This window comes from Protomyctophum bolini, assembly GCF_963924005.1.
Source record: "Protomyctophum bolini genome assembly, chromosome: 4".
NCBI lineage: Eukaryota > Metazoa > Chordata > Actinopteri > Myctophiformes > Myctophidae > Protomyctophum > Protomyctophum bolini.
This window is the reverse complement of record NC_137865.1, coordinates 1,739,008-1,751,480: the sequence shown is the minus strand read 5'-3', so window position 1 is coordinate 1,751,480 and position 12,473 is coordinate 1,739,008. Positions and strand designations below refer to the sequence as shown.

Sequence of the window (12,473 nt, the reverse complement as noted above, 5' to 3'; positions counted from 1 at the left end):
TAACTGGGAACAATCATACTGCAATCAGGCACAGCCATGCATATAAATCAGCTGCCAGAACTTGAAACTCAGGGTTAACCGAAAGTCGACCCGTTACATCTACAAGTACCAAGTTATGGTGAATTCCATAGAACTTCGACATGCATTGCACACAGTACACCAACCACGAAGGGACTCGAACCCTCAATCTTCTGATTCGAAGTCAGACGCCTTATCCATTAGGCCACGTGGTCGTTGTTAACCAGTGATGTATTCCTTCTTTCAGAATGTTATTGGGATGAAAAGTCCAGGCCTTAATACCTTTGTGTTGCATAATATCGCTGGACAATGCAGTGAAGAGCATATTGGATGTGCATAAAGATAAGAATGTATTTGTCTAACTTGGAGATATTTGCAAGTTAGAGATGCACATGGATTCATTCTAATCTGTGTTTGGTGGCATAATCGTGCTGGATAATGTAGTGAAGTGCCCAAAGTCAGTTTTTGCCTGACGAAAGAGAGATTTTGTTTTTTAGAGATGTACATGGATACATTCTAGTCTCTGGCCCATACGGGGATCGAACCCGCAACCTTGGCGTTATTAGCACCACGCTCTGACCAGCTGAGCTAACAGGCCTGCTTACTGAATGAGGTGTTGCAACTAACTGTTTGTAAAGTGGCTCAGAGGGTTTCAGCATGGATCCTGAGTGTTTTCTTGATTTTGGCAAAGTCAAAGCACGCAGTGCATTTCAGGTAAATTTGACAGTTTCACAGATTGAAGACCACGAAGGGACTCGAACCCTCAATCTCCTGATTCGTAGTCAGGCGCCTTATCCATTGGGCCACGCGGTCCTTAGAGTGTACGCTCTCTGTCAGAATGGTAGTCCTCATAAATGTCCGTCAGGCCTTATGGCTGTGTTTGGTGGCATAATCATGCTGGATACTGTGGTGAAGAACATATTGGCTGTGCGTAAAGACAGTTTTTGCCTGACAAAAGTGATTTTGCATGTTAGAGATACAGATGGATAGATTTTAATCTGTTGTATGTGGCCCATACGGGGATCGAACCCGTGACCTTGGCGTTATTAGCACCACGCTCTGACCAGCTGAGCTAACAGGCCTGTTTACTGAATGAGTTGTTGCAACTAACTGTTTTTAAAGTGGCTCAGAGGGTTACATCATGGATCCTGAGTGTTTTCTTGATTTTGGCTAATTCAAAGCATCCAGTGCATTCCCGTTTCTCCAAGGCCAAAGGTCAGCTTTGAAGTATATCATAGTGATGGAGCTCAATACCCTCCATTTTAGTTGGCACAAACTAAAACAGGTCTGATTAACTGGGAACAATCATACTGCAATCAGGCACAGCCATGCATATAAATCAGTTGCCAGAACTTGAAACTCAGGTTTAACCGAAAGTCGACCCGTTACATCTACAAGTACCAAGTTATGGTGAATTCCATAGAACTTCGACATGCACACAGTACACCAACCACGAAGGGACTCGAACCCTCAATCTTCTGATTCGAAGTCAGACGCCTTATCCATTAGGCCACGTGGTCGTTGTTAACCAGTGATGTATTCCTTCTTTCAGAATGTTATTGGGATGAAAAGTCCAGGCCTTAATACCTTTGTGTTGCATAATATCGCTGGACAATGCAGTGAAGAGCATATTGGATGTGCATAAAGATAAGAATGTATTTGTCTAACTTGGAGATATTTGCAAGTTAGAGATGCACATGGATTCATTCTAATCTGTGTTTGGTGGCATAATCGTGCTGGATAATGTAGTGAAGTGCACAAAGTCAGTTTTTGCCTGACGAAAGAGAGATTTTGTATTTTAGAGATGTACATGGATACATTCTGGTCTCTGGCCCATACGGGGATCGAACCCGCGACCTTGGCGTTATTAGCACCACGCTCTGACCAGCTGAGCTAACAGGCCTGCTTACTGAATGAGGTGTTGCAACTAACTGTTTGTAAAGTGGCTCAGAGGGTTTCAGGATGGACCCTGAGTGTTTTCTTGATTTTGGCAAAGTCAAAGCACCCAGTGCATTTCAGGTAAATTTGACAGTTTCACAGATTGAAGACCACGAAGGGACTCGAACCCTCAATCTCCTGATTCGTAGTCAGACGCCTTATCCATTGGGCCACGCGGTCCTTAGAGTGTACGCTCTCTGTCAGAATGGTAGTCCTCATAAATGTCCGTCAGGCCTTATGGCTGTGTTTGGTGGCATAATCATGATGGATACTGTGGTGAAGAACATATTGGCTGTGCGTAAAGATAGTTTTTGCCTGACAAAAGTGATTTTGCATGTTAGAGATACAGATGGATAGATTTTAATCTGTAGTATGTGGCCCATACGGGGATCGAAGCCGTGACCTTAGCGTTATTAGCACCACGCTCTGACCAGCTGAGCTAACAGGCCTGTTTACTGAATGAGTTGTTGCAACTAACTGTTTTTAAACTGGCTCAGAGGGTTTCAGCATGGATCCTGAGTGTTTTCTTGATTTTGGCAAATTCAAAGCATCCAGTGCATTCCCGTTTCTCAAAGGTCAAAGGTCAGCTTTGAAGTATATCATAGTGATGGAGCTCAATACCCTCCATTTTAGTTGGCACAAACTAAAACAGGTCTGATTAACTGGGAACAATCATACTGCAATCAGGCACAGCCATGCATATAAATCAGCTGCCAGAACTTGAAACTCAGGGTTAACCGAAAGTCGACCCGTTACATCTACAAGTACCAAGTTATGGTGAATTCCATAGAACTTCGACATGCATTGCACACAGTACACCAACCACGAAGGGACTCGAACCCTCAATCTTCTGATTCGAAGTCAGACGCCTTATCCATTAGGCCACGTGGTCGTTGTTAACCAGTGATGTATTCCTTCTTTCAGAATGTTATTGGGATGAAAAGTCCAGGCCTTAATACCTTTGTGTTGCATAATATCGCTGGACAATGCAGTGAAGAGCATATTGGATGTGCATAAAGATAAGAATGTATTTGTCTAACTTGGAGATATTTGCAAGTTAGAGATGCACATGGATTCATTCTAATCTGTGTTTGGTGGCATAATCGTGCTGGATAATGTAGTGAAGTGCCCAAAGTCAGTTTTTGCCTGACGAAAGAGAGATTTTGTTTTTTAGAGATGTACATGGATACATTCTAGTCTCTGGCCCATACGGGGATCGAACCCGCAACCTTGGCGTTATTAGCACCACGCTCTGACCAGCTGAGCTAACAGGCCTGCTTACTGAATGAGGTGTTGCAACTAACTGTTTGTAAAGTGGCTCAGAGGGTTTCAGCATGGATCCTGAGTGTTTTCTTGATTTTGGCAAAGTCAAAGCACGCAGTGCATTTCAGGTAAATTTGACAGTTTCACAGATTGAAGACCACGAAGGGACTCGAACCCTCAATCTCCTGATTCGTAGTCAGGCGCCTTATCCATTGGGCCACGCGGTCCTTAGAGTGTACGCTCTCTGTCAGAATGGTAGTCCTCATAAATGTCCGTCAGGCCTTATGGCTGTGTTTGGTGGCATAATCATGCTGGATACTGTGGTGAAGAACATATTGGCTGTGCGTAAAGACAGTTTTTGCCTGACAAAAGTGATTTTGCATGTTAGAGATACAGATGGATAGATTTTAATCTGTTGTATGTGGCCCATACGGGGATCGAACCCGTGACCTTGGCGTTATTAGCACCACGCTCTGACCAGCTGAGCTAACAGGCCTGTTTACTGAATGAGTTGTTGCAACTAACTGTTTTTAAAGTGGCTCAGAGGGTTACATCATGGATCCTGAGTGTTTTCTTGATTTTGGCAAATTCAAAGCATCCAGTGCATTCCCGTTTCTCCAAGGCCAAAGGTCAGCTTTGAAGTATATCATAGTGATGGAGCTCAATACCCTCCATTTTAGTTGGCACAAACTAAAACAGGTCTGATTAACTGGGAACAATCATACTGCAATCAGGCACAGCCATGCATATAAATCAGTTGCCAGAACTTGAAACTCAGGTTTAACCGAAAGTCGACCCGTTACATCTACAAGTACCAAGTTATGGTGAATTCCATAGAACTTCGACATGTACACAGTACACCAACCACGAAGGGACTCGAACCCTCAATCTTCTGATTCGAAGTCAGACGCCTTATCCATTAGGCCACGTGGTCGTTGTTAACCAGTGATGTATTCTTTCTTTCAGAATGTTATTGGGATGAAAAGTCCAGGCCTTAATACCTTTGTGTTGCATAATATCGCTGGACAATGCAGTGAAGAGCATATTGGATGTGCATAAAGATAAGAATGTATTTGTCTAACTTGGAGATATTTGCAAGTTAGAGATGCACATGGATTCATTCTAATCTGTGTTTGGTGGCATAATCGTGCTGGATAATGTAGTGAAGTGCACAAAGTCAGTTTTTGCCTGACGAAAGAGAGATTTTGTTTTTTAGAGATCTACATGGATACATTCTAGTCTCTGGCCCATACGGGGATCGAACCCGCGACCTTGGCGTTATTAGCACCACGCTCTGACCAGCTGAGCTAACAGGCCTGCTTACTGAATGAGGTGTTGCAACTAACTGTTTGTAAAGTGGCTCAGAGGGTTTCAGCATGGATCCTGAGTGTTTTCTTGATTTTGGCAAAGTCAAAGCACCCAGTGCATTTCAGGTAAATTTGACAGTTTCACAGATTGAAGACCACGAAGGGACTCGAACCCTCAATCTCCTGATTCGTAGTCAGGCGCCTTATCCATTGGGCCACGCGGTCCATAGAGTGTACGCTCTCTGTCAGAATGGTAGTCCTCATAAATGTCCGTCAGGCCTTATGGCTGTGTTTGGTGGCATAATCATGATGGATACTGTGGTGAAGAACATATTGGCTGTGCGTAAAGACAGTTTTTGCCTGACAAAAGTGATTTTGCATGTTAGAGATACAGATGGATAGATTTTAATCTGTAGTATGTGGCCCCTACGGGGATCGAACCCGTGACCTTGGCGTTATTAGCACCACGCTCTGACCAGCTGAGCTAACAGGCCTGTTTACTGAATGAGTTGTTGCAACTAACTGTTTTTAAAGTGGCTCAGAGGGTTTCAGCATGGATCCTGAGTGTTTTCTTGATTTTGGCAAATTCAAAGCATCCAGTGCATTCCCGTTTCTCCAAGGCCAAAGGTCAGCTTTGAAGTATATCATAGTGATGGAGCTCAATACCCTCCATTTTAGTTGGCACAAACTAAAACAGGTCTGATTAACTGGGAACAATCATACTGCAATCAGGCACAGCCATGCATATAAATCAGTTGCCAGAACTTGAAACTCAGGTTTAACCGAAAGTCGACAATTTTACAATTTACAATTTAGGCATTTAGCAGACGCTCTTAATCCAGAGCGACTTACATTAAGCAAGAACAAAAGCATGGGAATACATCACATAAAGACATTTATCATGAAACATGCGTAGCTAAGAAAGTAACAGTGGAATATCTATAATGAAACTATACATATAAGCTATACATCTATACTACTATGCTACACATATGTACTATGACGTGCTATGACTACTAGAATTGCTATCTAAGGGGGTGGGGTAAGTGCTATGGGCCATGATGGAGTCTGAAAAGGTGGGTTTTCAGACTGCGGCGGAAGATTGGGAGTGATGCTGCAGTTCTGACTGCAATGGGAAGTGCATTCCACAGTTTTGGAGCCAGAAGGGAGAAGAGTTTGGGACGTGTGGAGCGTTGTCCCGGCGTTTTTAGTGAGGGTACTTCCAGCTTCCCTGCGTTGGCTGATCTGAGTGAGCGGGAGGGTTTGTAGGGTTCGATCATACTTGCAAGATATGGGGGAGCCATACCTTTGGTTGCTTTGAATGCCAGCATCAGGGTTTTGTATTCTGTGCGGGCAGCGACCGGGAGCCAGTGGAGGGAGCGGAGCAGGGGGGAGACATGTGAGAATTTTGGCTGGTTGAAGACCAAGCGAGCTGCAGCATTTTGGATCAGCTGGAGAGGCTTAAGTGCACATGCTGGTAGGCCAGTAAGGAGGGAGTTACAATAGTCAAGTTTTGACAAGACTGTTGTCTGGATTAGGAGCTGGGCTGATTCCTGGGTGAGGAACGGTCTAATTCGTCGTATGTTATAGAGTGTGAACCTACAGGATCGAGTGACAGCTGTGATGTGAGTTTTGAACGAGAGCTGACTGTCCAGGACAACACCAAGATTCCTGGCTGTTGGGACAGACGTTACCAGGGCGTTGTCTATGGAGATAGTTAGCTCCCGCATAGGGCAGGACTTAGCTGGGAAGAAGAGAAGCTCAGTCTTGCTCAGTCGACCCGTTACATCTACAAGTACCAAGTTATGGTGAATTCCATAGAACTTCGACATGTACACAGTACACCAACCACGAAGGGACTCGAACCCTCAATCTTCTGATTCGAAGTCAGACGCCTTATCCATTAGGCCACGTGGTCGTTGTTAACCAGTGATGTATTCCTTCTTTCAGAATGTTATTGGGATGAAAAGTCCAGGCCTTAATACCTTTGTGTTGCATAATATCGCTGGACAATGCAGTGAAGAGCATATTGGATGTGCATAAAGATAAGAATGTATTTGTCTAACTTGGAGATATTTGCAAGTTAGAGATGCACATGGATTCATTCTAATCTGTGTTTGGTGGCATAATCGTGCTGGATAATGTAGTGAAGTGCACAAAGTCAGTTTTTGCCAGACGAAAGAGAGATTTTGTATTTTAGTGATGTACATGGATACATTCTAGTCTCTGGCCCATACGGGGATCGAACCCGCGACCTTGGCGTTATTAGCACCACGCTCTGACCAGCTGAGCTAACAGGCCTGCTTACTGAATGAGGTGTTGCAACTAACTGTTTGTAAAGTGGCTCAGAGGGTTTCAGCATGGATCCTGAGTTTTCTTGATTTTGGCAAAGTCAAAGTCACCCAGTGCATTTCAGGTAAATATGACAGTTTCACAGATTAAAGATCACGAAGGGACTCGAACGCTCAATCTCCTGATTCGGAGATTCTCCAGGCGCCTTATCCATTGGGCCACGCTGTCCTCAGAGTGTACACTATCTGTCAGAATGGTAGTCCTCATAAATGTCCGTCAGGCCTTATGGCTGTGTTTGGTGGCATAATCGTTCTGGATACTGTGGTGAAGAACATATTGGCTGTGCGTAAAGACAGTTTTTGCCTGACAAAAGTGATTTTGCATGTTAGAGATACAGATGGATAGATTTTAATCTGTTGTATGTGGCCCATACGGGGATCGAACCCGTGACCTTGGCGTTATTAGCACCACGCTCTGACCAGCTGAGCTAACAGGCCTGTTTACTGAATGAGTTGTTGCAACTAACTGTTTTTAAAGTGGCTCAGAGGGTTACATCATGGATCCTGAGTGTTTTCTTGATTTTGGCAAATTCAAAGCATCCAGTGCATTCCCGTTTCTCCAAGGCCAAAGGTCAGCTTTGAAGTATATCATAGTGATGGAGCTCAATACCCTCCATTTTAGTTGGCACAAACTAAAACAGGTCTGATTAACTGGGAACAATCATACTGCAATCAGGCACAGCCATGCATATAAATCAGTTGCCAGAACTTGAAACTCAGGTTTAACCGAAAGTCGACCCGTTACATCTACAAGTACCAAGTTATGGTGAATTCCATAGAACTTCGACATGTACACAGTACACCAACCACGAAGGGACTCGAACCCTCAATCTTCTGATTCGAAGTCAGACGCCTTATCCATTAGGCCACGTGGTCGTTGTTAACCAGTGATGTATTCCTTCTTTCAGAATGTTATTGGGATGAAAAGTCCAGGCCTTAATACCTTTGTGTTGCATAATATCGCTGGACAATGCAGTGAAGAGCATATTGGATGTGCATAAAGATAAGAATGTATTTGTCTAACTTGGAGATATTTGCAAGTTAGAGATGCACATGGATTCATTCTAATCTGTGTTTGGTGGCATAATCGTGCTGGATAATGTAGTGAAGTGCACAAAGTCAGTTTTTGCCTGACGAAAGAGAGATTTTGTTTTTTAGAGATCTACATGGATACATTCTAGTCTCTGGCCCATACGGGGATCGAACCCGCGACCTTGGCGTTATTAGCACCACGCTCTGACCAGCTGAGCTAACAGGCCTGCTTACTGAATGAGGTGTTGCAACTAACTGTTTGTAAAGTGGCTCAGAGGGTTTCAGCATGGATCCTGAGTGTTTTCTTGATTTTGGCAAAGTCAAAGCACCCAGTGCATTTCAGGTAAATTTGACAGTTTCACAGATTGAAGACCACGAAGGGACTCGAACCCTCAATCTCCTGATTCGTAGTCAGGCGCCTTATCCATTGGGCCACGCGGTCCTTAGAGTGTACGCTCTCTGTCAGAATGGTAGTCCTCATAAATGTCCGTCAGGCCTTATGGCTGTGTTTGGTGGCATAATCATGATGGATACTGTGGTGAAGAACATATTGGCTGTGCGTAAAGACAGTTTTTGCCTGACAAAAGTGATTTTGCATGTTAGAGATACAGATGGATAGATTTTAATCTGTAGTATGTGGCCCATACGGGGATCGAACCCGTGACCTTGGCGTTATTATCACCACGCTCTGACCAGCTGAGCTAACAGGCCTGTTTACTGAATGAGTTGTTGCAACTAACTGTTTTTAAAGTGGCTCAGAGGGTTTCAGCATGGATCCTGAGTGTTTTCTTGATTTTGGCAAATTCAAAGCATCCAGTGCATTCCCGTTTCTCCAAGGCCAAAGGTCAGCTTTGAAGTATATCATAGTGATGGAGCTCAATACCCTCCATTTTAGTTGGCACAAACTAAAACAGGTCTGATTAACTGGGAACAATCATACTGCAATCAGGCACAGCCATGCATATAAATCAGTTGCCAGAACTTGAAACTCAGGTTTAACCGAAAGTCGACCCGTTACATCTACAAGTACCAAGTTATGGTGAATTCCATAGAACTTCGACATGTACACAGTACACCAACCACGAAGGGACTCGAACCCTCAATCTTCTGATTCGAAGTCAGACGCCTTATCCATTAGGCCACGTGGTCGTTGTTAACCAGTGATGTATTCCTTCTTTCAGAATGTTATTGGGATGAAAAGTCCAGGCCTTAATACCTTTGTGTTGCATAATATCGCTGGACAATGCAGTGAAGAGCATATTGGATGTGCATAAAGATAAGAATGTATTTGTCTAACTTGGAGATATTTGCAAGTTAGAGATGCACATGGATTCATTCTAATCTGTGTTTGGTGGCATAATCGTGCTGGATAATGTAGTGAAGTGCACAAAGTCAGTTTTTGCCAGACGAAAGAGAGATTTTTTATTTTAGTGATGTACATGGATACATTCTAGTCTCTGGCCCATACGGGGATCGAACCCGCGACCTTGGCGTTATTAGCACCACGCTCTGACCAGCTGAGCTAACAGGCCTGCTTACTGAATGAGGTGTTGCAACTAACTGTTTGTAAAGTGGCTCAGAGGGTTTCAGCATGGATCCTGAGTTTTCTTGATTTTGGCAAAGTCAAAGTCACCCAGTGCATTTCAGGTAAATATGACAGTTTCACAGATTAAAGATCACGAAGGGACTCGAACGCTCAATCTCCTGATTCGGAGATTCTCCAGGCGCCTTATCCATTGGGCCACGCTGTCCTCAGAGTGTACACTATCTGTCAGAATGGTAGTCCTCATAAATGTCCGTCAGGCCTTATGGCTGTGTTTGGTGGCATAATCGTTCTGGATACTGTGGTGAAGAACATATTGGCTGTGCGTAAAGACAGTTTTTGCCTGACAAAAGTGATTTTGCATGTTAGAGATGCAGATGGATAGATTTTAATGTGCCTGTTCACGGCTTAGGCTTTTCTCTCTGTTTTAGGCCATGACCAGGCTTTTCTCTAAGTCTTAGGCTGTGACCAGGCTTTTCTCTCTGTCTTAGGCCCTGAACAGGCTTTTCTGTCTTAGGTTGTGACCAGACTTTTCTCTCTGTCTTAGGTTGTGACCAAACTTTTCTCTCTGTCTTAAGCCGTGAACAGGCTTTTCTCTAAGTCTTAAGACAGAGAGAAAAGCCTGGTCACAGCCTAAGACTTAGAGAAAAGCCGTCCATTGTCTAAGACAGAGAGAAAAGCCTGGTCACAACCTAAGACAGAGAGAAAAGCCTGTTCACGGCCTAAGACAGAGAGAAAAGCCTGTTCACGGTCTAAGACAGAGAGAAAAGCCTGTTCACGGCCTAAGACAGAGAAAAAAGCCTTTTACGGCCTAAGACAGAGAATAAAGCCTTTTACGGCCTAATAGAGAGAGAAAAGCCTTGTCACAGCATAAGACAGAGAGAGCTAACAACACATGAAAGGAGGGACGAGGGAAGTGGAGCAGGGGAGGGGAGTGTGTTCCACAAATTGGGAGGCTTTAGGGAGAAGACTGTTTGTGGCCTGCAGGCCTTTCCTCAAAATCAACAAAAATAAAATAAACCAAATGTACACGCCGGCTGTCTGCTCACTCGCCTTACATGTCCGACCAGTTTCTGTCTCCTCGCATCTCTGCTCTTCTTGCCCTATTTTCTGAAAACTGCAAATAATAATGGAGCATGATGTAAGAAACATTTTTTAACCTTATTAATTACTTTCCTACTTAGCCTACTTACTTTAATATGGAATACGGAACAGTTTGATTTAGTTTCGGTCATAGTCGTTTAGTAATCTGATAGGCTTTAGTCTAGTTTTAGTATGCTTAGCGACGCGCCAGAAACAGCCGGTCCACAAGCTCACGTTGTGAGCTTGCATTGTCGGAGTGCAACACCCACTTGTCTTGCTGGATCTCCACTAGTCCCTCCCTAACATGTTAGCCTAGTTTTTTTATTTGTTGAGGGAATTGTCAATATATTTAATCATAGTTGAAGTGAGCATAGTTTTGTAGATTTTTATTTAGCTTGAGCTTGTTTACTAACTTGCCAGCTGGCTTGATTGATTGATTTATTAACAGTTTAGATATGTAGATATGTCCCAAACCTTCCTACCTCTGTGACTGTCTAGATATGTCCCAAACCTTACCTCTGTGACTGTCTAGATATGTCCCAAACCTTCCTACCACTGTGACTGCCTGTCTAGATATTTCCCAAACCTTCCTACTTCTGTGACTGTCTAGCTATGTCCCAAACCTTCCTACCTCTATGACTGCCTGCCTAAATGTCCCAAACAGCCCCTTAGGTCCTCCACTGCTGGCCTGCTCCAAGTGCCTAAATAAATGGCATATTAAAAATAAAAATAAAACACACAGTGAAGCAGATTTAGCCTGTGTTTGCTGTTATTCTAATGTTGTTTTGTGTTTCTTGCTATTATTTTAATGTTGTCTTGTGTTTTTCCTTTCTTTAATTGCTCTGACTGTAAAGCACTTTGTGATGCATGTCACATGTCATGAAAGGTGCTGTATGAAAAGAGAAGGGAACCCGCACACTCATATGCTCCAAAAGATAATTTCTTGACAACGTCAAGAGTTTGACCAGATGAAGGGCCTTGGCTCGAAAAGTCGTCTATCTTTTGGAGCATAATGAGTGTGCGGGTTCCCTTCTCTTTTCATAATGTTACTTTTTGAACCCAGCACCTCCACGAAGTGATGTGCGTATTTTACTATAGTTTCTGCGTGAAAGGTGCTGTGCAAATGAAATAAAGTGTGCGTGTGTGTGCGTGCGTGTGTGGCGGTCCACAGATGGTGGAGATCCAGAAGGTTGTGGTGCTGCAGAAGCACGCCCGGGCGTGGTTGGCCCGCCGTCGCTTTCAGACCACGCGCCGCCTGGTGATCAACGTGCAGCTGGCCTTCAGGGTGCAGCAGCTGAGGAAGAAGCTGGAGGAGCAGGTGGGTTCAGCTGGGCTGTGTTGTTTTCACTGACTAAAACTAAGACGAAGAATGTTCGTCGACTACCTTTTTTCACTGACGAAAACTAAACGAAAACTAAAACTGAGACTGAATTCTACTGGCAATTTCGTCAACAAATAAAAACTAGACAATGTTAGGAAGGGACTGGTGGACAAGAGTCATTTTACAATTAGTTGTATGCTGAAAATAGCCGATCTACAAGCCCCTAGTGAGGTTTAACAGGATTCCCATGGGCACTTTTCCCAGACACTGCTGCTGCTTCGACGTATAGGAAATGTTTGCTCTAGTCAGCTCTGTAGTTTTAGTAGCAAGCGTTGTTATTCTAGTCTTTATTACACTCATACTTGATACAGTCTGTTTCTAGCGAAAGTGTAACTAATTCAGCAGCAGTGACATTACCGTTTTCGCTCAGTCAGTTGATTATTCGTGTCCTTATGAGTGAAACCAGCTTAGTGGCCTTGTGGTTAGATTGTCCGCCCTGAGACTGGGAGGACGGGGTTCTATCCCTCACCGGGTCATACCAAAGACTGCAAAAATGGGACCGAATGCCTCCCTGCTTGGCACTCAGCATCAAGGGCTGGATTGGGGGGGGGGGGTGG

At 44.0% G+C, this 12,473-nt stretch overlaps 1 protein-coding gene across 1 annotated transcript in view; it reads left to right on the top strand.

The window, feature by feature from the left end:
- The window catches only part of myo5c (myosin VC), a gene marked incomplete at its 5' end in the record, with an annotated part of 229,240 nt that overhangs the window by 166,858 nt on the left and 49,909 nt on the right, over positions 1–12,473 (top strand). Inside the window, one exon of the mRNA XM_080761194.1 lies at positions 11,707–11,853. Within this exon, the coding sequence (XP_080617320.1) occupies positions 11,707–11,853 (147 nt within the window). The remainder of the gene's footprint in view (positions 1–11,706; positions 11,854–12,473) is intronic.